The sequence below is a fragment of the Aphanomyces astaci genome, assembly GCF_000520075.1.
Source record: "Aphanomyces astaci strain APO3 unplaced genomic scaffold supercont1.67, whole genome shotgun sequence".
NCBI classification, from domain to species: Eukaryota; Oomycota; class Saprolegniomycetes; order Saprolegniales; family Verrucalvaceae; genus Aphanomyces; species Aphanomyces astaci.
The window spans coordinates 24,794-48,526 of record NW_009798330.1 but is presented as its reverse complement, the minus strand read 5'-3'; the positions used below and the strand labels follow the sequence as shown (position 1 = coordinate 48,526).

Below are 23,733 nucleotides of genomic sequence, written 5' to 3'. Positions count from 1 at the left end.
AACAACTGTGTGCTAACAAGTACGGTGTGTCACGTTGCGAAAGTAAGTGGGTATGCAGAGCTGGAGAACGTGGTTAGTGTCGTTTGTTGAATGAGGGGCAATTGGAATCACTACTGGAGGTAAGGTGGTGTTGGCGTAGCTACAGTAATGTTCAATCAGGACTTACCTAAAGCGCAACCATTACTCTTTGCCGCATTCGTACGTTTTAAAAGTCGCAAACGTTATTGTGTGGAATGGGCTACAAAAGGGATCCCACCATTGGTCCCCATGCATCATGGTGGGGCGCCGCCACCGACCACAACAGTACTCCTGCTGGTTCGTGCCGTTTTACTTTTGCTGATCGACACCGTTTCGTGTGCAATGTCGGCTCGGCAGTATTTCAACCAATAGAAAGCCGTACATGTTAAATGTTAGTGATATTTTGCTGCTGCGACAACCGCCTCGTCCAATCGGATTGTCGCAAAAAATACTGACCAATTCGAATTCAATCATTTGTCGGTCATCCAATCACGGGGCCGAATTTTGTCGGTTTTGTGTCGGTTTTGTGTCGGTTGTGTCGTGTCTGTACTATATGTTAGGATCACGTTTCGTTACAGAATGTAATTATAGGGAGGTCATTTATGCAACTCCCTCACTTTTGCACATTTGAAAACTGCAAATCGAAGTTATATCTGCTATTCTCGGGACCAAGTTGCACAATTCACTGGTCCTCATGAACAACTTTTGATGTTGCAAATGAAACATTGCGCCGGTGTTCTACCGTACGTACAATTCCCTCCTTACAACAGTGCCACGAAAGCACTGCAATTTGCGTGTTGTTTAGGCTTTGCGCACTCGGACTATCTCACCACTTATTACCGTAGGGGTTTCGGGCCTCAGCGGTAGGTGGTGATGTAGTTACCAGAGATGATTTAGCATTATAAGTACTCATTGGGTAGGATGGAATCAGGTTTCAGGGCTAAGCTTAGGGCCTGGGGGGAACGTCGACTCCACGCTTGTCAACGCTTTGGCACTGAATACAGTGTATATTTTTCAGTGTAGTAAATATTATTGGTTGAAATCAAATTTCAGTATTGACGAATCAAAATACTTGATTGAGGTGTCGGTGTCGATGAGTGTCTTGAAAGTGTCAAGACACACATCGACACTTCAATCACCTCAATGGCCAATGCCCACCTCGTGCCATGCTGGATGTCTCAGCCACTTGTGTTGCTGTGGCGACCCTGTCCGATCAAGTCAAATACAACGTACTCACCATAACCAACGTGGTTTTCGACTGCATGCTGGGACTCCCCCTGTACGAGCAATGGTTCCTTGCTAATCTGCGTTGTGATCAGGCCACATTTAAATTTTTGAAATTGCGTTGCTTTGTTGAGTAATTGCAGCGAATTGGGCGCTGAGTGCATCAACAACATCAGCTAGGGTAGCAATAGGATTTGCGACGGTCGAAATCGTGTGTCCATTGCTCTGTAACATGGCCTGACCCAATAATACGAGCCCATCCTTGACGGCGACAAGTCCAACGTCTAACGTGTCAGCTTGGGACTTGGGTTGTCTTGAAACCACTGTCTTCATGTCATCACCGTCCGACGATTCCACCGAAACTAGTTGATCTATTTCGGTAGCAACTAAGAGACATTATTACCTCAAGTTTGTTAGTGATTTCCGGAGCATTTATTAATAAAGAAATACCGTCGTCGGTCGAAAATAATGATTCCCGACGAAGTCCATCTTTGGAACCCCAAAATTGCATCATGCACTCAAAATGCGTAGGAACTTGAGCAGCAAATTCGTTGCCGGTCGGCGACGACACCGACTGCTTTGCCCACTCTGACCGCAATTTCGTGAACTGCGAACCCAGAAAGTTAATTACTCGAATAAGTATGAATAACTACCTTGTCCTTAACTTGTTTCGACGTAAAGCAACGATTCATATCGACACTGAGCTCGGAGGCAAGCATCTCGTACGCCTCACGTTTTTGGCTGTTGTTCTTTGAATTGAAGCGGCCAGCCAAGTCAGACTTGTAGCGAAGTCTGAAGAGACGAGCGACACTGTCATCGCACCACCACGCTGATGGCTTGGCTTCTTCTTGGCCGATCGTGGCTGCCTGGACGATCCCACGACACTGCTTGGTTGCTGCTTGCGTTTCTTGCTTGGTGTAATCTCTACATAGTGATCTGAATGCTAGGTATCATCAATGGTGATACCTTTATCATCAAGCTAAGTCAATGTCGGTTGTAGTTTATCGTCGTCCATGGCTTGGCGCTCACTGTCTATTTGTTTGGTCGACCAGTTGAATATTTCGAGGCTGTGTTGGGCATGCATTGGTGTCGATGGTTCATCGACGCCAATGCTGGCCACGATTGACGCATAAATATGATTGGGTACTGATATTACTATTATATCCAATCATTTTGCAGCTACGAATATGTGTCCCACTGTATTCGCTGTTCTGTCGTCGAGAAGCGTGGAGACGATGTTCCCCGATCAGGGCCTTAGAGCCTGGTCTGTGTTTTGTTCCAGCTTTTGGGCATTCCAGCTTTTACGAAATCAATTTCATTGGCTAGAATGATTCGTAATCCGTATATTGAGCCAGCTTTTCGTTTGGTCAAAAGCTTGGATTCATCATCCCAGCTTCGTACCAGTTATTCCAGCTTTTGCAATCTGGTTTGCAATCCACAGCAGCTATGTCTGACGATCAAGACACTACAGTGCCGGAAGCGCAGCCATGTTAGATGCGCCGACACCGAACGCGAAGCCAAACAAGCGCAAGGGTAAGTCGCCGTCAAACGATCAGTGCGGTGGGACGACGAAAGTGTGGCGGAACTCTTTCGCCTGCGCTACAAGTCGCATTTTACGTCAAGGGTCGACTCCAAAAACAGCGCGGAAAAGAAGACCGCGTACGTGATGCTGGCGTCGGAGATCAACGTGTCGATGGAAAAGGACTTCTCTGTGGCGCAGGTCCAAGACAAGGTAAGAAATCATACATTGATTGTTTAACTCACATGTATTAGTTCGGCAAATTGAAGACATCGTGGTCGTTGACGAATCCCTCGAACCCGAGCGAAACAGAGAACGCTCCTTGGGCACCGTTGCCTCCGCATTGCGACGTAATGATGGAGTACTGGAGCTCAATAAAAGGATTTTAGAGTGAATTGCTGATGTCCACTGATGCGATATTCGACGACGGCAACAATTCCTCGGACAGTAGAAATAATGTTCTAATATATGTGATTATTCGAAACATTGTTGACTTGTTAAAATATTTGTTGCATAGATATCATATTAAAGCGCGAGCACAGTTCGGACACCGATTTCGACAGCAACAAGCCACGGGAACGTCGGAAGAAGCGCGCAAAAGTCTCGAAAGCGAGGCTTTGGAAGATGGGTTCTTAGCTATAAAGGAAGGCTTGATGCAATTGAGAACATCACTTTCAGGTGCGCCACCAATCCCGCCGCCCCAGCTTGCCCCCTGGGGCTACACTAGATGATATATTGCGTGCAATTCAGGGACAATCCGACACCATGGCGCAGCTCGTCGCTCATTTGTTGCGCGCAAGCAAAGTGCTAATGAATGTCAAATTGATTGCACAATATTATTTTTGTTAACTCAAATATTATCAATTCCACGACGTTTCAACTCTGCAGCTCGACGAATGAGAGGATAGTTTCCGTTTCCGTTGATCAGCAGGTTGAAAGTACAAGTTTCTATCACGCTGGGGTACGGCGCAGAAAAGAGTCTCTCATTGAAATGAATCTACATATTGTGCACTACAAAACAACACCTAGTGACCGCAACAGATTGGTTAAGAGATTTTTCGTTCATCACGGTTTTCAGAATTCGAAATCGCTCTTTCAATCGGCCAAATGCACATTCAACTATCATTTGAGTGCTCGACAATCTATAATTGAATTGTTTTTGCACTTTTATCAACACTCCACCTTCCTCACGCGGCAGGTATGGGGTCAACAGCCAAGGGAGTAACGTGTATCCAGAATCACCAAGTAGGAAACATCCAATAGGCAAAACACTTTGTCGAATACGCTGGCCAACAAATGATACTTTCCAAATCTTTTTATCGGAAAATGAACCGGGTCGAATATCCACAGACATAAATACCATTCTCGAATCAGGAATTGCTTGTACGTTTAGGACGGATCACCATTTCGATGTAAAAACCATAGTATTCATTTGTTCGCTGAATATCAATCAGGGTGCCATCAACAGCTCCAACACCGGTAACTTTTGCGCCTTATAGAAGCCTCGCTCAATACGATACCATGCACTAGAGTCAATGGGGAAATGAATCCACTTGTTAGCATTTAAGGATACCACCCGAACGAATGACGAAAAAATACTAATAGATCAAGACGTAGACATGCCAAATGCAGCCGAGGTTTCACGGTAACCACCATCGGAACCCAAAAAGAATAGAAATAGAGTAACCTTCTTTTCAAACGAGTGCACTGAACGACGCATAGAGTATTTTGGCATGCGTTGGCGAAGCCACACAACTATCTTACAGAACGCTTGCTGGTCACAGCGAAGGTTGTCACAAAACCATTGATTGTATCGAGGGTCACCAATCATTTCATCAAAGTTCACATTCGTAATCGTCAGTACGTTGTACTTATTTGCCGTCGAGCTAGGCTCGTATATGCACACGGCGCATACAACAGCTGCAACAACACATTTCAATCGATCCATTGCACTTGCAACAATTCAAAAGCTGGAATGCCAAAGGCTGGAATGGTTGAGGGCACAATCCGAATAAACTTTATCCGTAAAAGCTGGAACAAAACGTTCACAGACCAGGCTACTAGTAAAAGTGTTTCCGGATGCGATTAGATGATTCTCTCAATGAATCCGTATTACTGTAGTACGGGTCAAAACAACTATGGTACTGTAACAATGAGAGAATTATTCGTCGTTTATAGGAATCGAAAATCAATTATGATAAGGCAAGTCGATTTGGAGTATACGTACGGGCATAGATCCGTGCCACAAACGTCATTGGTGAATTTAAACCAATCATTCACAAAATATGACATCTGCAATATCATACACCACTCTAACAACTAATAATTGATGACTTAGGCGTTCGCGCGCATATAGTAAGTTTTCCAGGGAAACAACAATTTCCCATGTGTGCCAAGCACTTCATTTCCAAATCGTCGCTGCCGCGGCCATGGAGGCAGTGCGAGCGCGTAGGAGCACGGGCGACGTCGTTGAAGCTCTCTACGCCAACCTCCCCAAGGTGCTTGCCGACAACCACTTCGACCCCGACTGCATTTGGAATCTCGACGAGTCTGGGACGTGCGCCCAAAAGGTCGCGCAGCAAGACGAATGTGTTGGCGTCCAAGCGAATGGTGGCCAATGCACAAAAGGCCGACAGCCGACAGAACGTCTATGTGCTGGTGTGTGTGAATGCTGGTGGTGGTCATGTCCCTCCGTTCTTCATTCTGCCGGGTTCGAATTTATGCAAGCGTATGACCCAATGTGGCTTGCCTGGCTCCAACTTTGCGGCCACCAAGTCGTCCTTCCTGTCGATGATGCTGTTCATTCAGTTCTTCGAGTGGTTCGTGAAGAAAATTGGGCCTAAGCGACCGGTGCTGGTGTTTATGGATACAAGGCTCATTGGTCCGCCAGGACGATTGAGTATGCTCGGTCCAAGGGCATCCACCTGTACGCCTTCCCATCGCATACATCGCAATTTCTCTAGCCTCTGGAAGTCGCTGTGTTTGCTCAATTCAAACGGTTACTGGACGTCGAGTTGGCCAACTTTCAACTTGTTCATTCACGCTTTGCAACGACAATATGACATGGTTGGTCTTGCATCCAACGGCCTCACCAGGACTTACATTGTCAGTGGGTTCGAGAAGGCGGGTATTTCCTTGTTGTCTCGTGACATCATGATGGCCAAGATTGTAAGGGACAAGGCTGGTTTGAAGGCGACAGCGGTCATTCAAGCAACGGTGCGTCCCGAAAACCGGGTTGTCATGCACTTACGCGAGTTGGGGATTGACATCGACTCTGCCCATGTTTTTTGCATCAACGACGCTATGGTTCAAGCGTTTACCAACAGAGCCAGCACCCCCAAAGGTGATATGACTGGATTCATGGTAGCTTGCTCACAACTCCCGACGACATTGCACTGCACAGAAGAGAGTCATTGCAGCGAAAACGAAGAAGGCGTTGGATGAACGACGTCGTGAGGCGTCAGAGCGCAAGTTGGTGTCGTTGGAAGATTCAAACAAGCCCGTTCGTCGCAAGAGGCCACGCGCACCCGATGGTGTTGAAATTTTTGTTGTGTAGTTGTCCGGATATTCCAATGAATGCTGTGCAACACAGGAAAAGATTTTGGATATAGTGGCGCGGATTTGATTTCAGCCAATCGAGATTTTTAATATTCACACCCGAATAACTATTGATGTGAATTAGAGCTAAAATCGATGCAGTCCGAAAAGAAATTATAGACGCACCCTAAATTTTTCCAGTTTGAAAGGAGTACCGTTCTATTTTGTGGATCACTATCTCTCAGTTCACTTGCAACTGTTACAAAACTTGGACTGCAAAAGGACTTGGACACAGTCTCAATCATTCTGAAGAAATCTACAATTTGTGGTCCGGGTGCCCTGGGTACTCTGGATGCCCTGTTCAATAAAACGACTGAAAAGAAATTATAGACGCATTTTTTGATTCGATCAAATATTGCCAATTTAAAGCCAATCAGAGGTCTCAATCATAATCAAATTGCTTACGTACACTGGTGTTACACACCCATATCATCAGCAACAGTAAAACCATTCATTCACCATGCCGCGGGGCAAAAACATCACCGATGTCGAGAAAGGGCAAGTTAAAGCCTATTTCAATGTCAATAAATCGTTGCGTTGGATTGCAAGGGCTATTGGACACAGTGACAAACTCGTGCGGACGTACGTTTCAAGTTTGAAGCGACCTGTTACACCCAAACGCCCAGGAAGACGCACCACACTGACCAAGCGAGAGATTCGACGAGTTTTTCGCCTCGCTACACGGAAGGGCATGTCGTCAAGGCAAATTGACGTAGTACTCAGTGGTAAAGTAACACAAACAACTGTTCTTAATGTGCTTAAAATGTCGAAATTCGCCAAGTACATCAAGCGCCGATCAGGTCCGCGACTCTCGCCCACACACAAGAAATAGCGAGTCCATTTTGCCGGGAAATACCTAAACAAGCTCGACGAAATCAAGTGCACGATGTTTAGCGACGAAAAGAAGTATATTCAGGACGGACCTGACGGATGCCAGTATTATTGGCATAACCTTAGAACTGAGGTCGAGACCTATTCCGAAAGGGTCGCTGGTGTCGGTTCGGTAATGGTTTGGTGAGCCGTCAGCTTCTACAACAAGACCAAGTTAGAGTTCTTGGAAGGCCGCTAGGACCCTCTGAAGTACCAAGACACCCTACGGACGTACCTTCTGCCTGCCATACAGGTGTTGAACGAACTGACACCAAGTGGGCCCGCCGTCTTCCAACAAGATAACGCCAGCATCCATCCTTCGCGTTCAATAATGGCGTGGTTGGAGTCCATGCCATGATGCCGTGGCCAGCTAAGAGCCCCGATCTAAACCCGATTGAGAACGTTTGAGTTTTGGCGCGCAAAGTGTATGCCAATGGTCGCCAATTCGACAACAAGGACCAATTGAAGGCTCAATTACAATCGTACTCCGAAATTGACCAAAAATACTTATAAACCCTAGTTGAAGGTATGCCTACAAGAATGGCCCAAGTTATTCTTTGTTGTGGACAATTAATTGATAAATACTACTTCCTCTGTCCCACATTAATATGCCAAAAGAAAAACACACTTTTTCCACATTACTGTGAACAAATTGATTTTATTGGCTCATCAGGATATACAAGATTTTCATTGGTCATTAAGTCCTAGCCTACAAGAGAAGGGACACAGGGCAAGACACATTCTGCATCAGAAGTCCAGCGCGTCGCAAGGCGGCCTTCTTCAGGTGAGGCAAGACGTAGTGGTTGCCTCCGTCGTGCTCAAGGATCAGTTGCATCACCGACTCAAACGTGAGAAAGACGCTCTCGAGCTTCTCGTAGCTCAGCTCTTCGAACGCTGCGAGGGTCGAGCGAATCACATCGTCGACAGTGCGACTCATCAACTTGTACTGTAGGGATTGAATCGATGCGAAGAAGCCGAGGTCCAGCGCGTTCAGGTCCGGACTGTTGGGCGGTTGTCGACGGAGCACAAACTTCCACCCGTCGGTGGACACAGCTTCAAGTTCAGCATCCGTGATGGAGGCATGAGGCGTCGCATTGTCGTGTTACAGGACGACACGCTTGTTCGCACTCGGAAAGGACGCCTTGATCGCAGGTATGACATTGTTGATGACGTAGTCTCGGTACACAGTTGCATTCACGTTGACCAAGGACGTCGCCATGGTACTGGCGGGACGGTTGCGTGAGTTGCGAACAGCGGGGACGGACTCCACGAATGGCCACATGCCCACTTTGCCATCAAACAACACCCCGCGGTCGTGGTCAAATCGAGGCCAGCCGATCGCGGCCAAGAACATCACCTTCGGGATAAAGCGCTTGCACTTCCACGTCCGCTGCGGAGGGGTCTCGCCGGGAACCAGGTACACCTTGCGGCGATCTTTGTCGGTATTGAACCACTTTTCGTCCAAATGGACCACATCCCATAGGCTCTCAAATTCGACGGTTTCATGCAGTGCGTTCTGTCTTGTTGGCGTCCGTGAGGAGCGGCTTGATTCGAGTCGATCGACGAACGAAGGTTCCCATCTTCAGGTGGCAGCTGAATGTACCCATGGAGAGACCAGTGGCAGCGGAGATGTCTCTCGTGGTCGATCACTGGTCCATGGGAACATCACGTACGAGGTTCCGGATGTCGTCGGGGGAGTACTTGGGCTTCGGACCAACCTTGGCGCACTTGTTGGACGACAGGGCACCGCGGGTATAAAACGTGTCCCAGATATAGGCAACACTGCGGCGTACGATGTCGAGCATTTCAGCAGTTCTTGTGAATGCACCACGGACTAACTTGCCATTAACAAGAAAGTGATGACGTTGTTGGATTACTTCAGCGTTCTTGCTGCTGGAGACGTCCTTACGCGTGCGGGGGGCTTGATTGACCATGGCGGCAAATTCAAAAGTGTGATGGTTTGAATATGTGGTGTAATTTTATTCGGTTGGTGGAAATTCGATGTTCATTCTGGGCGCGAAGAAGTTGCTTCGGCGATTACCATCCAATGCATGGTACCTGTAGTTTTTTATTGTCTTTTTAAAATGATATCATGCATCGAATTTGGTTAACACATTAATGTTCGGGGTCGATGACAACTCGTAAGGCATATTAATGTGGGACAGAAGAAGTACGTAGTAATCAAAAAGTGCGTCTATAATTTCTTTTCAGTCAATTTTTTGAAAATAGTAGATTTCTTGAGAATGATTGACTGTGAGATCCTTTTGCGGGCCAAGTTTTGTAACATTTTCAAGTGAACTGAGAGATAGTAGTGATCCAGAAAATAGTACGGTACTCCTTTCAAACAGGAAAAATTTAGGGTGCGTCTATAATTTCTTTTCGGACTGTATAGCTATAATTCAATAGTTATTCGGGACGAGATTCAATGTAGATCTATTTTTTATTTATACATTTAATCTCCTCCCGAATAACTAGTGAATTATAGCTAAAATCGATACGATCTACATGTAATCTCCTCTTTAGAGCGTGTTCTAAATAATTTTTAAAAATGGGCATTATCCGATCAAAACGCTCCTCAACTCACTCCAAAATCCACTTTTCAAAATGGGGTACAAGACCCCATTTCATCCCACTTTGGGCACCTCAGCTATTTCACCAATGACTGGCTAATAATGGATGCCCACTATCCAATCATTGATCCCAATCTCATTCCAACTTTTCAATTTGACATCATGGACTCGACCACTGCCGTGTTTGTTGCTGTCGTTGCTGCCGCCCTCATGTCGATCGACGGACGTAGCAACCGTGCCCTGCCATCAACACTGTTGTCGTACCACATGGCAGCAAATCAAGTCCGCCGGCACATACGACGGATGGTTCACGCGCCACCTGCGCTGCACCCGCCACACCTTTCTGCGCATCGCCGACAATACTGTGTTATTGACCAATCAGCATGCATCTTAGTCTGATGATTTATGTCCAATCAATCATGGTCATAGAATGGGTAGAAAATGGGATGAAATATTTTGTCATCCCATTTTTTTAATATTAGGAACAGACTCTTACAAAACGGTATTATTATTGCAAATCGGCCTTAGGGAAGTCCTCCAAGACTTGTAAATGTGGCACGGAACTCGGCCCTTAACGTATATGTTCTGACCGAAAGGCACATTAATATTTGCCTTCGATACGTAGTATATTACTTGTGTTTCTTTTTTGACAGACACCCCATATTGCCTTGGTTTACTTTTTTCTTTTTACATCTCAACTCGCTCACCCCCCATCACCGCCACCCACTTCCAGCAGCCCCAGCACCACTCCAACCATAGAAAGCGTCAACGTATACTAATAGTAGTACTAGTATATTAGTATCTTGGACACTCCACAACAACTACAGCATTGCACTCGTACATATATGACTTGTTTTCATTCACTTTACTGTAAATCTAGTAGCCACTGCATAACTTGGGCGGCACTAGGCCGATCAGTGGGGTTGTGTTGCAGGCACCGATTGGCCAAATCTGCTACGGGACACCCCACCTCAAACTCGACGTGGAGCTGGTGGGTGCGCACGCCTTGAATGATTTCAAACTCGTTGAGTGGTTTTACAGTCTTGGGGCGATATGTGGTGGCGTATGGGATATGGTGGGCGTCCAGTTCGTAGCAGACCATCCCGAACGAGTAAATATCGGCCGCCACCGTGTACTGGTTTCCCTCTAACCAACCAACAACCCAATGGTGTTCAATGGGGGTTCGGGGTTCTGGGGTTTCGGGGTTTTCAAACCCATAACCGAAGTTATACTACCAAATCAATCGAATAGAATGTATCCAGCATAACAATAACATTGGACAACGCGTTTGAATTAACAGTACATAACTTCACACAGCGTATATAGTCTGCCGGGGTTTCGGGGTTTCTGACGATGAAATACCAAAATACATAGATACAATATCGAAATACATCCATGAAATACCTTCATACATAGATGAAACACCAAAAGACATGGATAAAATACCATATAGATACATCGATGATATATACCCAAAGAAATAATACCTAAAATCTCGGGAGCTGACCATCGAAACGACCCCGCGCCTTGTGTTAGCAGCACTTGGACATCCATTTCCCTCGACCAGCCGAAATCCGTCAGTTTCGCATCCCCCGAGCTGTGGAGCAGCACATGCTTGGACTTGACATCGCGGTGGATGATACTGGCTTCATGAAGGCATACAAGCGCCTCGATCAGCTGGATGGCGTACCGGAGCTTCTCTGTCCACAAATCGACATTGCGGCTGGTTCGGGTATGCGTTAAATAGTCGCTTAAATTGCCTACAGGACCATATAAAAAATATTTTTAAAAATAATAATAGATGAAACATGATTTATGAGCAGTAGTATACCGCGGTCCATAAACTCAAACACGAGGTGCAGGTTGCCGTCGTCGGGGACGGACCACACGAGCCCGTACATGGCAATGATATTTGGCGAGTCCAGTCTAGGATAATTAACTTATCGCGTTAAACTACTGCTCCAACGCATATTACGATGAACCAAGTACCGCATCATAAGGTGGATCTCGTTGACAAACTTAGCCCAAGTTGGGCCCGTGGTCGCGTGCCGCTGCAGCTTTTTCACAGCTACAACTTCATCATCGTATACTCCGCGCCAAACTTGCTTGTCATCGGATTCGGATAAGAGGGTAGTTAACGTTAATAGATGAGGCTCGAGTTTCCACAGCGAAAAAGCATCCATAACGGACGCTTGGGCGTGGCTGCCTTCATCCTGGGAAATCAAAAAGAGGTGATTTCAATGAAAGGAACAAAAAGACGATGAAAATATGGTGAATAGATGAAAAACCGATTTCAAACAAATAATAATACCGTATGAATCAGGACAGTGATGGCTTTAAATGAAAAACGCTGGAATAGATGGTTTAAATGAAGAACTCCGTGGAATATTAGATGATTTGAATGAATAAAGACAGCGGACGTATTGGATTAACGGAATTCTACGAGTAGTAGTAGTAGTAGTAGTACATAGTAAGGAGAGGTACTTTAATATGATCGTACTGTGAGTATGTCTTCCACGGGGGTCACCGAACTGGACTTGTACACTGGGCTCACGGCAGATTTGATCGTTTCAGCCCACATAAAGTGCGAGTGTTGGAGGTTGTTCGCGTTTGGCTTCTTATACCGACAGACGTATACGACACTACCGACGAGGAACAGCACGCCCACGATTAAGACGATGTACCCGATCCATTCCAGCGCGGCTACGAAGTCGCTAAAGTGAGGATGGAACGAGGCAGATAGATGTACAATTGGGTGAAGGTGTCGGGGTCATTTTTAGCTGGAGCGCTGCACATGGAGGAGATATGGTGGTGGTGTTGAAAGCCGATAGGGATGCCAGACGCTTGATGGCAGGGCAAGCTACGGTGTAAGCGAAGGTCGTTTGATTGCAAGTGTCAGCGTTGTACCAGACGCAGTCGAGTCCGTCTGTGGAGCCACACTCGATGGCCGAGGAGTTGATTGAGCGGAAGCTGCCCCAGAGGCTCATGACCTCGACGCACAACCAGGTACTCATGGAGATAGTATTACAGTGTCAACGTAATGGGGAATGGACATGCACGTATGTAGGTAGTATCATCGATCAGCTTACAACTTACCCGATCTCGTAGGGGCTGGCCTGCATCTTTATTACTTAAAGTACGAGGTACGTACTGTACGTTTTACTTCAGTAATTCCTTGACACCAACAGTTCCATCAGAGATATTGGTGCTTGTGTAATCATGTCACTTGTTCTTATGATGGCATTGTCAAATGCAGTGTAAACCGAAACAACAACACGCCTAGGGGTTAAGTGCATTTCAGTAACTTCGTTAGACATAGCTAACCACTGGCAATGCAACGTAACCCCAGGAATACCAACACAACGAGGTCCAGGGGCTCCGAGGTTACAGTCTTTTTTGAAGGGAAATGATTACGTATGCAACAATGAAACTGTTGCTCGTAGGGAATTACAGTACTATTATTCGATTGTGTATTGTAAGTTCTGGGTAACGTTACTGTAGTTTACCGTCCACGGTCGGCATACAAATGTCGAGCATCCCACCGTGCGACGTGGAATTCGTAGACTGGCGGGGCCTGTCGCTGTGAATGATGTCCCACTTGCTAGGTATATCTATTACTGAACCCCAAGTGAGTCATAATATTAATAGTACTATTAATAGTGTAGTGCAAAGTGAAAAACGGCACACATGTTATCCTACACGCAATTATGACCAATCGTCGTAGCACACTAGTATCATTTAGTTATGACCAATCATATGGCAAACAACACACACTTGAAAGACAGGCCTCCAAAAAATGGAGTACACTTCACGTGAAGTACAGTACGTACTGTATTTACTCCTGAGTCCTACCTGTACGTAATATTCGGATGCAAATCCGGATGCGACGAGTACACTAATTGACAGTAATTAGTGTGATCCACACTAATTGGAACCTCATTTCACAGTCCGTGGTACTGCAATACACTAGGAGTACGTAGTAACGTTACCGGTACTATACTGTATCTCACTGTTACCTTAATTTTTGTACGTGGGATTTGTCATGAAAAGTCAAATCAGCATTGACAGTGAAGTAAACAGTCAACAGAGCAGACGTATCATATCGAAGTGTTGGTACCATATACGATGACTTTCTATCACCAGAGCAATTGGGCATTTTTGCTTACACCCCAACCACCAAATTCTGTAAAATAAATTGATCCGCACCATACGTAACGTTATACTGTACTTAAGTACGTATATAATTAATTACCAATCACATTTTTGACAGTTTCATCCACATCTATTAGTGTGGACCAAACTAATTCTTAATCCACACTAATTCTCAATCCGCACTATTCAATGACGATCGACGGTGTCAAAACCCACAAGTGCAGCATTGTTAATTTCCTTCAAAATTTTCAATTCTGCCCCGATCGCTCTCGCCGTGTCATTTGATTGTTAACGTTACCAAATAATCCACAGAAAGGGCATGCAAAATAAAAATTTATATTAGCCAATCAGCGACAAAAAAATCATAATATCCAATCAATTGTCACCCCGAAACCCAAAATTTGGACTTGTGTGCTGATTTTCGCCAAACTCCTCAATCGATGCTTTGTACTGAATTTTGTATGTAAAGTGTTGTCCTGTGGTGATTGTTGTAATCACACATTAAGCGTTGATGGTGGTTTCCTGCAAGCGGATTGCACAACAATATTAATAAGGGAATGCATCAATTGTTGACACGGCGTACCAAATTGTGAGATTGTCTTATTTTTAGCCAATAGCATGTCGATATTTCATAGTTGCCTTGTATGATTGGATATGATAATATTCGTCTCTTTATTCTATTACACGTCTCAATGTGGACAGCCTGTTCAGTCTCAAACAAAAAATACACGTATATAAATAGAATGTCAACGATAAACCCTTGAGCTGTCCCTCCATACAGGCCTACGAGAGCGTATAGCTATGTGATACATGGAAGTACTCACTTTCGAGCCATCGCAACCATAGACGAACAAGCAGCAGCGTATCACTAGAGAGGTTTAGCAACTTGTCCAGACCGCATCCATTCCGCACATTTTTGACAATAATCGCTGTATGGACGCGGTCTGGAATATCGACATTTTGGTTTTGCATCATCCCACTCCGCATCCGTACAATCATCCGGTTAGGGCTGCCGGATACGATATAAATTCATCCGTCACCAACATCACATGGCGTTCACGCCGATGTTAGCCACACACGCGACTCTAAGACCGCCCATCAGCGTCACCTTGTACTTGCGCTACTCGCCTCTCCAATCATATAGGGACAAGAGAGGCAAGCATCACAAGGACAAGTAGAAGCTGAGGCCGTAGATCCCCGTAGACTTCCCAGCAGTGACGTAGTTGACTGATGGCAACGCTTATACAGTACACCCTGATTAACCCTTGAATGTCGTGAATATTCGAGCACCTTGTTCAATATCCAGATCTACCTTCTTCATCGTCACTAACATCGAAGCCGTGTCCTTCGTGACGAAGAATTGTGCCATATACTCGGAATTCCCAACAGGCAATATGAATTGTATGGAATGGACTACCGATAGTTAATTCCCTACAATTGCCCAATTGTGCGGAGTACTGTATACATTGAATATTACAGGTAACTCTGGTTTTGTCACCATATGGCGGGGCGCCGCTATGGATGCAGAATGGAATGAGTTGCTAAACCTCTCTACTCTTCGCAACGTGTGGATAGCCTTCACTGTGTCGCTACTGTTGTGATCCACAGCTGTGACTTCAAATGTGATTGCAAGTACTTTTTATGCTGACTACTTAAATTCATGTAAACTTGTATGACGTGTTGCGAATTGCATGCAATTACTCAGTATAAGTTTGAAGTTATTTTGCATAGAAATTGAAATACAAACCTGAAATGCAGTCCAATGATGGCTCAATGAATCAGTTCGCTCGTGTGGTGCTACAGTATCAGCATTAAATTAATCGTTTTGGAGCTACTGGGACTATTTGAAGTCATGGCCGACAAAACTAGACCAAACAACAGTGTCAATAATTGGTGCACTTTAATACTACTGAAGCTAGGTCAAGCTAGCATTTGCAGCACTTGGGCCGGCGTCGGCCGTTTGTTTGGATCCAGCGCCAGACACAGCGTAGCCAGCTTTTGTACTCGATGGGGGCAGGACGTGCTAAAGCCAACTACGCCATGGTACCTTTTCTTATCCTCTTCTTCTGCTGGGTTTCTTTCTGGCGGACATTGCAGCGACGGCCGCAGGAGCACAATATCACTGAGCGCGTCCTCGTCTGTCGCGTATGGCGGCTGATGGGTGTCGAGTTCGCTGAGTAAAATGCCCAGGGAATACATGTCTGCTTGCGCAGTGTACTGGCCGCCCTCGAGCACTTCAGGTGCTGTCCACTGCAGAGACCCGATGCCCTGGGTCATGGTCGTTCCAGACACTTGCCGCGCCACGCCGAAGTCCGTGAGCTTGGCGCGCAGGTCATGGGACAAGAGGATGTTACGCGCTTTGATATCTCTATGAATCACGCCGAGCGCGTGGATATGACCGAGGCCAGACACAATATCTTTGAGAATTGCCAGCTTTTGCGGCCAATTTAATAGGGATGGCGTCAACTTGGTTGTGCTCAGGTACGTTTGCAAATCCCCTCGCTCCATGTACTCGAGCACAAGCGATAGATCCCGCAGGCGCATGTATGATACCCCCACAACCTGAATTACGTGGGGAGATTGCACTCTACAATGAAAAACTATGATTAGAATATATATCATTGTATATATAGATATACAAAGGAGAAAAAATAGATATCATAGTGGCAAATTCGTTCCTCAGTGGACTTTTCCAGTCGAATCGAGGGTGAAAAAGTAGGCAACTGGTTGGTGTATTTGTGAGAAATGTCGTAGCCAATCAGAGTACACTTGGAGATAGCTGAACCAATCCACGATCATCACAGTTTTTGACCCAACCAAAACGTACAGCTTTTAATATTTGGATAGTATCAAATTTCACGGTTTGTTCAAATAGATATAACGGATTGGCTAATTAATGGCCACTTCGCCCTGTTCGGTAGAAAATCAAAAATGGATTGTAGCCAATCAGCGACAAGGATTTTTTTTTTTTTTTTTTTTTTTTCGTATTGACCAATGGGAGAGATTAGCACCCGGTTTGGTCAATGAGATCGGGTCCGGATTGAAATTCATACCGACTATCTCCAATATATCATTTGTTTTATATCATTAAACAATCTAAACAACGATGTACTTCATATAAAGACCGTTTGTTCATTGGATTGATTGTATATATATATATATACAATCAATCCAATGAACGAACGTTCTTTACATATATATGTATATATATATGTAAATTTATATATTGCTCCTTAAAAAAACTTGGACTTGGACTGATCGATCTTAGATCTGAGTAATGTCCATCACACACTAATTTTTGGCATACACCAATTATACTGGGAAGCTGGCCTACATTTGCAAAATCCAAGCAAGAAAGGACAACGTCATATGGTTGTGTTTATTCGAACCTGGAGTAGCAATATGGGGAATGAATAAGTACTGAATTGACAAGCAAAAGTGTACACAAGAACATTGAGCCAATCAGGTTACATGTATGACTTCAATCCGTGTAATTGGACGTTTTATACAAAATATTCAGGTCGTCAATATACCCATATATCGACGAATATAACACGAATAATATGAATCCACCACGTCCAAAGTGAGTGTAGTAATATAATGTATTCTTGTGTTGTTTTTTCTAAACTGGATGGCGACATGGAAAGAATAATAAATCGACACAGCCAAAAGAATATAGCCAATCAGAGTGCAGGAAACCTTCATCCCGAATGTCAAATTAGTGTGTAACTTCAATTAGTGTGATCCCCATCACCCCAGAACCCGTTTTGACATTCAAAACGTTAGTCCAGCGTATGTATAATCAATCGATATATTTGGCGCAAAAAGTCAGCCAAATATTTCTTAAGCGAAGAATAAATATACTAATACTGACCGGATCATGAGTTCTATTTCCCCCACAAAGGCTTGCATGATGTCCATGGATCGATCGCACTCGAGCGGCTGCTTGACCACAACCACCTTGCCCAAGTACCGAGCGAGGGACACGAGGCCCGTGGAGCTCGTGTGCAGCGTCGAGATGGTCGCCAGTTGGGTCTCATCTAGTCGCCAGTGGATGAGGTTGCCCAGGTGGATGTGATCTGCAGAGAAAACTGAATCGTCTGGGGTGAGCTTGTTTTGAAACAAACGTCTGCCAAAGTTGGATCGAGTGGACATGGGCCACATAAACGACGACGCGCCGCGGGATCGGGTCGTAGGAAACGTCTTCTTCTTCATGTGCACGAGGAAGCCCACACAGACGACAATTCCCGCGGCTAGCGCCACGATGATGATGATCGTAGATGACGACGAGTGCGGTGGAAGGGATGGCGCGGGAAGAGGCGATGATGGGGACGCGGGGCACCACACAGGCAGTGGTGACGTCAGGCTGGCGCACGGCAGCGGAAGTGTGCTTGTATCGAGGACCAGAGACGGTTCTTGTAGCAAGGCCGTCGCGCACGCCGTGGACGTGGGAAAGGACACGCAAGTGCGTTGATCGTTGGACAGGCATGCTGTGGTTTCAAGGTGGACCACGACGCTGTCGCCGGCGGTCGTTTGAAAGCACCGCCAGTCTCCCTTGAGTTTGCTGGGCGGGTCGGTGGTGGTGGTAGTGGTAGTGGGTGGTGGTGGTGGAGGTGGTGTCGTTGGGGTACCACTCGACGTGAGCTGGACGTACACTTGGCCGCACAACGTCGACGCGTTCCTTGTCTCGGACGCAGCGCACGATTTGATCGGACGGGTGTTGTCGTTCATGTACTTGTCCTGGCATTCCTGCAACGTTGGAATCAAGAGGCAGTCCTTGGACTGATCGTTCATGGTGCACGAGAGCACGTCGGCTACGTCCACACGCCATGTGGAGTACACTGTGAACGAAGGAGGGGTCTTCAGGCATGTCCAGGAAGCACCAGCGGCGGCGGCGGAGGACATGGAGATGAATTGCCGCGGGGTTGAGTCTGTGGTGGTGTTGTCGTGGTGTATGATAGATAGATACAGTGCAACAAATCATTTAATATAACAAAATGCATGGCCCAGGACATCGACATTTGATTGGATAAATTAGGGATACTTGAAGGCCAATTAGAAGTCAGATAAATCCCGAAACCCCGAAACCTACCATAATAACACTACTGTACTGTTACGTATTGCATTCTTCAACATATCTCTCGCCTTATGGCAACAACAATGTTATCTTGTGCGAGTAGTAATTTGTAACTCCATTGTACTAGTAGTATACTATTAATAGTAGTATTCTCACACAAGCATCAAAATATACTGGATGGATCTTCAATATCGCCGTAGAGGTACAGTATTGGGTCGAGCAGTAATATTGTCAAGTCGACTCGAAATTGGAGTGGGAGCCCCAAATCGGCAGACAATCGATCGACCAATCAAAACCCAGATCAATAATCAAGTAGCCAATCGAATCCATTTTCAACATCGAATTAGTATGTGACTTCAATTAGTGTGCACGGGATGATTTTTATATACAAAAGTCAGTACAAAGAATCGATCGATAGATTTGGCGAATCAGCTCAAAAGTCCAAATTTTGGGTAAAAGGACATTAAATAGTACTAGTACTATCGCTAGTACAGTACAGTTCAGTGCTACTGTACTAGTATTCAAGTACTACAGGAGTAACTTCGATATATTGAGCGAATACATCAACACCACTAACGCTGTTAGTTCTACCGAGACAAGATCATACCACGCTCAATATGTAGGGACTGGCGTTCTGAAGAGGCTAATGATAGCGCCATACCTTTTGCATGTTGTGTTCATAACAGGTGCCAGTAGGATAGTTAGTACATGTGATGTGTAATTACCTGGCTTGTGTGACTTCGAATTTTGTGATGTGTGTAATGACACCATGCTCTTTTATTGACACCAAAAACTACCAAGCTGTAGCCAATTACAGATGACTTTGTCAGTATCCATCAGCCACTGACACAATTTTCTATTGCAGTAACGTTAACTGTAAAATTTGTGATTCACCAAACCTACTATGCATAGAATCTTCGCAAAACACTGTACAGTACTACAGTAGTACACGACCAAAGTTGTTCAAGTCTCGTTTCACTGTGTGTGAAATTTCGTTCGATGGATGGGTGACTGAATTCGACTATAGTACTAATTAATTTAGTAAATAAGTTTATTTTTATTCGATCTATCCATATTATTGAACAATACCACTTATATAAGAGAAATTATCCAGAAAGACGGGTATAATACTTGGCAAAATGTACAACGAACCCAAGGTGTACTCAACCGAGATATACTACTTCCTCTGTTCCAAACTACTGCCATCATTTGAAAAACACACTTGTTTCAAATTACTGCCAGCGCTTGTAGGCCTTATGATTGGCTCATCATACCGTTGATTTCATTGGTCGTCAGTGATACAATACAACTAAGTTTAAGAGATACCCCTGTTCATCAAAATTCATTCATTTTCGGGAATCATAATGCAACCTTCATTCTTTTTAGCCAATCATTCTGCTTGGCTCGAATTGTTGGCGATTGCAATATCCACAATAGTTGGCATCCATTCGATCGTTGCAACAAGAGTACTAACTACATACTTCCTCTGTTCCTCTGTTCCACATTACTACCAACATTTGCCATTAAAGTGTCCCCATCCATATATTTCTTGACCAAATTTGATGTGCTATAGATCTCATTTGAAAGAGTATCAAAAAAAAAAAAAACTACCAGGAGAGGTATGTACTTCGAAGTATCATATTTCGAAGGTCCTCGGACTGCTCGGCGACTGTTCCGCGGTTCATTCAAACAATACCGCCGGAGGAAATTTTGAGTACCTTACAGTTAGAACACGCAATCAATACCTAACCTTATTGTGCATCTTGTGAGTCATTTCGAAAAATAGCATTCGAATCCATTTGATCTCATTTACATTGTAAAGCTTGTACTGTACAATACTAGTAGAGTATACTATACAAAGATTAGTATATACTGTAAGATATATGGTTTTGCTCAAAGACTGGGCCCAGTCCAACGTTTGGATTGCCAGAAATTTACCAGAACGTGATTTGATTGGCTTAAACGGTTCTTTCATCGATTCTCCTAAGACACTCGATTCTACTGAGGTCTCCAGTTTCGAATCGATTTGACAAGATCACTCCGTAGTAAAATCGACTGTACGTAGTACTATTAATCTAAGTAAGTTATTGTGAGTTCGGTTCAAAATTTCCGAGATCGGTTCGTTGATACGACCTGGACAAACGCGCTGCAATTCCAACTTCTTGCCAAACCCAATATTTATGAACTAACTAGGCGAGTTTTGAGCGCAAAATGACTTCCATTGAGTGCCTCGGCAAACACGTACTAACTTAGTAGTACTAGTCGGCATCTCGAATCGAAGTAGTAACCATCCCACATGGTGCATTGTCATCACTTATCATTCTCTCAGCAGTCGAGGGTGTACAGTACCTCCGTGAAACTTAATGTGTATATTACTACTGTAGTCCAAGGGATCGATGCATTATTGAGGGTAACTTACTCGAACTTCTATGTGCTTAAACTCGTTCCTTCACAAGCCCAAAGTACCCAATATATTATGGTATACTCACAGGGGAAATACAGCTGTAATGATATTGTCCTTTTACCCAAAATTTGGACTTTTGTGATGCCAAATCTATCGATCGATTCATTGTTACTGAATTTTGTATGTAAAAAGTTGTCCTGTGGCGATTGGTATCACACTAAATCAAGTAATACACTAATTCAACGTTGATGATGGTTTCCTGCAATCTGATTGGCTAAATCCTTCTTCGATTCTTCTGTCCCTTTCCTGGACTTGCCTACCAGCTAATACTATTGATTGGTGAAAATGGGATGTTTTTGACCAATAAGACCGGTTTGACCAAATGTGGATTGCGAATTCACCATAATTTACTGTTAGTACATTGATAATCGGCATCAAAAACACGGTGGTTTATAAAAGAAATACTCTCGATGCTAAACTTCATTGATCAAGAGCATGGAATATGTATGTCTGTACATACGCGACATCATTGATCTTTAATGGATACATGATATAGGCAACTGATTGGATTACGACTACTAAAACTCGGATTCATTTCCGCTGGTGCTGCTGATGACCTCCACTTCTTCGCTGTCGCCTAAGTCGACGATGTTCATCTTGGCGCTAGCCACCGCCTTGCTCTGTCTCGACGTCCGCTCTCGTGTCGGCACCACGGGCGCCTTCTCCTCGTCTTCACTCGCGTCGCTGCTTCAAACAAATATATATATTATTCACACGATTCCAAAATATTCATATTATTACGATTCCAACCCATATAGTATTCACCCGTTTCCAAACGTCATGAATCGATCGATAGAGTTGGCGCATCAGCACAAAAGTCAGCCAAATGTTGGGTAAAAAAGGAAGACAATATTCTGATTATTGTTCTATTCACTCCAAAACAGTACTATTATATTGAGTATTCCAACCCATCTCATGAATATAATGTTATGATATTCCAACCCCTCATCGTACCTGTCGCTGCTGGCCGCTACGACGTGTTCACGACGTTGGGCGGCACGGGTGAGTTTCTTCTTGAACGTACTTAGCGCTTCCTTTCGTTCTGCGACTTGGTCCAAAATCTAGATATGCCTTGTCAATATATATAATATATATTAAAATAATAATAATAAATATTTTTAATACAAAAAAATAAAATCTTTATTTTTAAAAATATATATATATCATTACCCATTGCGTGTCGTGATCTGTCAAGTGTGGAGGCGACTGAATCACTTGCTCCATGCGGGCTTTAAACTTGGTCGCGTCCGCCGCCTTAAAAGCGCCGCCCACTTCTTCGAGCAGCACCACCAGTCGGCCGTTGCGGTCGGTCCACTCGAGAGACTGCAGCAGCGTCCACCAGTGCTTTTGCAGCGCTTCTTTGTCTCGCTTGGGCAGGTTTTTCAGTTCTGCGATCGCCAGGATTTCCACGCAGCATTGTAGGCTCAGTGCGTCGTGCGCGGCGTCTTTTCTGCGTACATTCGTTGATGGTTCATACAATGGTCTTATATATATATATATATATATTGTTGTGTTTATTCGAAATTGGGGAGGGGGTGCAATCGACTAATCGCGCAAACCGATCCACAATCGAACTGATTGGTTGTTGAATTTTATTGAGAAGGTTTTGATTGGCTGATAATTTTGAGCGTAGCCACTCAAATAGATTTAAATTCCAACGAGAAACCACGCCACAACACGAAATTGAAAGCACAATATATATTGTTGTGTTTATTCGAAATTGCAGAGTTTGCGAGTGCTCCATCGAATGACCAGACTAACCAAATCGGCATCGATATATCGACAAACCCAGAACATTATAATATCAACTGACCAATCAAAGTACCAATCCAACATTGAATTCGTGTGAAAATAACGATGGTTACAAAAGTCAGTGCAATACGCGAATATCAATCGATGGATAGATTGGCGAAAATATCAGCACAATAAAATATTATTCAGTTTTTGAAGAGAGGGGATCATCGTACTCTGGAAAGATGGAGAGAAAGTACACCGCCGCTTCGTCGAGGGGAATGGCGCTGGTGCCGTACACGATGCTGCAGAAGATCGACCGGATGGTCGCGACGATCAAGTCGAACTGGAGGTTGGCCAGGGCGGGGTAAAATACGCTGAGCAGTTGGAGCGTTTCAGAGCAGAACCCGTGGTCGTTGGAGTGCAGCATTTGCTGTAGAATCGGATGAAAGTACAGTTCCATCATGGCTTGCAGTTTCTATCGTCCAGATCAGAAATATATATATATATA

At 44.7% G+C, this 23,733-nt stretch overlaps 6 protein-coding genes across 7 annotated transcripts; 2 read left to right on the top strand and 4 right to left on the bottom strand.

Annotated features, from left to right (window-relative positions):
- Window positions 1-2,729: 2,729 nt before the first annotated feature.
- On the top strand, window positions 2,730-3,488 carry H257_15139 (hypothetical protein; the record flags this gene model as incomplete). The annotated part of the gene is made up of 5 exons (XM_009843141.1): window positions 2,730-2,775; window positions 2,799-2,974; window positions 3,016-3,111; window positions 3,325-3,389; window positions 3,440-3,488. The coding sequence occupies 5 exons, from the start codon at window positions 2,730-2,732 to the stop codon at window positions 3,486-3,488; spliced, it is 432 nt and encodes a 143-aa protein (XP_009841443.1).
- Window positions 3,489-5,146: 1,658 nt separating this feature from the next.
- On the top strand, window positions 5,147-6,205 carry H257_15138 (hypothetical protein; the record flags this gene model as incomplete). The annotated part of the gene is made up of 1 exon (XM_009843140.1): window positions 5,147-6,205. One exon carries the CDS (start codon window positions 5,147-5,149, stop codon window positions 6,203-6,205), a length of 1,059 nt encoding a protein of 352 aa, XP_009841442.1.
- A 1,732-nt stretch (window positions 6,206-7,937) lies between these two features.
- Window positions 7,938-9,162, bottom strand: H257_15137 (hypothetical protein; the record flags this gene model as incomplete). The annotated part of the gene is made up of 3 exons (XM_009843139.1): window positions 7,938-8,281; window positions 8,357-8,744; window positions 8,902-9,162. The coding sequence occupies 3 exons, from the start codon at window positions 9,160-9,162 to the stop codon at window positions 7,938-7,940; spliced, it is 993 nt and encodes a 330-aa protein (XP_009841441.1).
- Window positions 9,163-10,632: 1,470 nt separating this feature from the next.
- H257_15136 lies at window positions 10,633-12,939 on the bottom strand. 2 transcript variants are annotated; one of them, XM_009843138.1, is made up of 8 exons: window positions 12,895-12,914; window positions 12,706-12,807; window positions 12,548-12,658; window positions 12,299-12,501; window positions 11,788-12,011; window positions 11,630-11,724; window positions 11,286-11,558; window positions 10,633-10,944 (listed from the first exon to the last, which is right to left on the bottom strand). In XM_009843138.1, the coding sequence occupies exons 3-8, from the start codon at window positions 12,570-12,572 to the stop codon at window positions 10,664-10,666; spliced, it is 1,101 nt and encodes a 366-aa protein (XP_009841440.1). In that variant the 5' UTR covers window positions 12,573-12,658; window positions 12,706-12,807; window positions 12,895-12,914; the 3' UTR covers window positions 10,633-10,663. The 2 variants fall into 2 exon arrangements, with proteins under 2 accessions (XP_009841440.1, XP_009841439.1); XM_009843137.1 differs by having other exon boundaries at window positions 12,706-12,939.
- A 2,866-nt stretch (window positions 12,940-15,805) lies between these two features.
- On the bottom strand, window positions 15,806-18,909 carry H257_15135 (serine/threonine protein kinase). The gene is made up of 2 exons (XM_009843136.1): window positions 17,825-18,909; window positions 15,806-16,537 (listed from the first exon to the last, which is right to left on the bottom strand). Exons 1-2 carry the CDS (start codon window positions 18,853-18,855, stop codon window positions 15,871-15,873), a joined length of 1,698 nt encoding a protein of 565 aa, XP_009841438.1. The 5' UTR covers window positions 18,856-18,909; the 3' UTR covers window positions 15,806-15,870.
- Window positions 18,910-22,009: 3,100 nt separating this feature from the next.
- On the bottom strand, window positions 22,010-23,685 carry H257_15134 (hypothetical protein; the record flags this gene model as incomplete). The annotated part of the gene is made up of 4 exons (XM_009843135.1): window positions 22,010-22,178; window positions 22,446-22,552; window positions 22,662-22,941; window positions 23,459-23,685. 4 exons carry the CDS (start codon window positions 23,683-23,685, stop codon window positions 22,010-22,012), a joined length of 783 nt encoding a protein of 260 aa, XP_009841437.1.
- Between the last annotated feature and the right edge of the window lie 48 nt (window positions 23,686-23,733).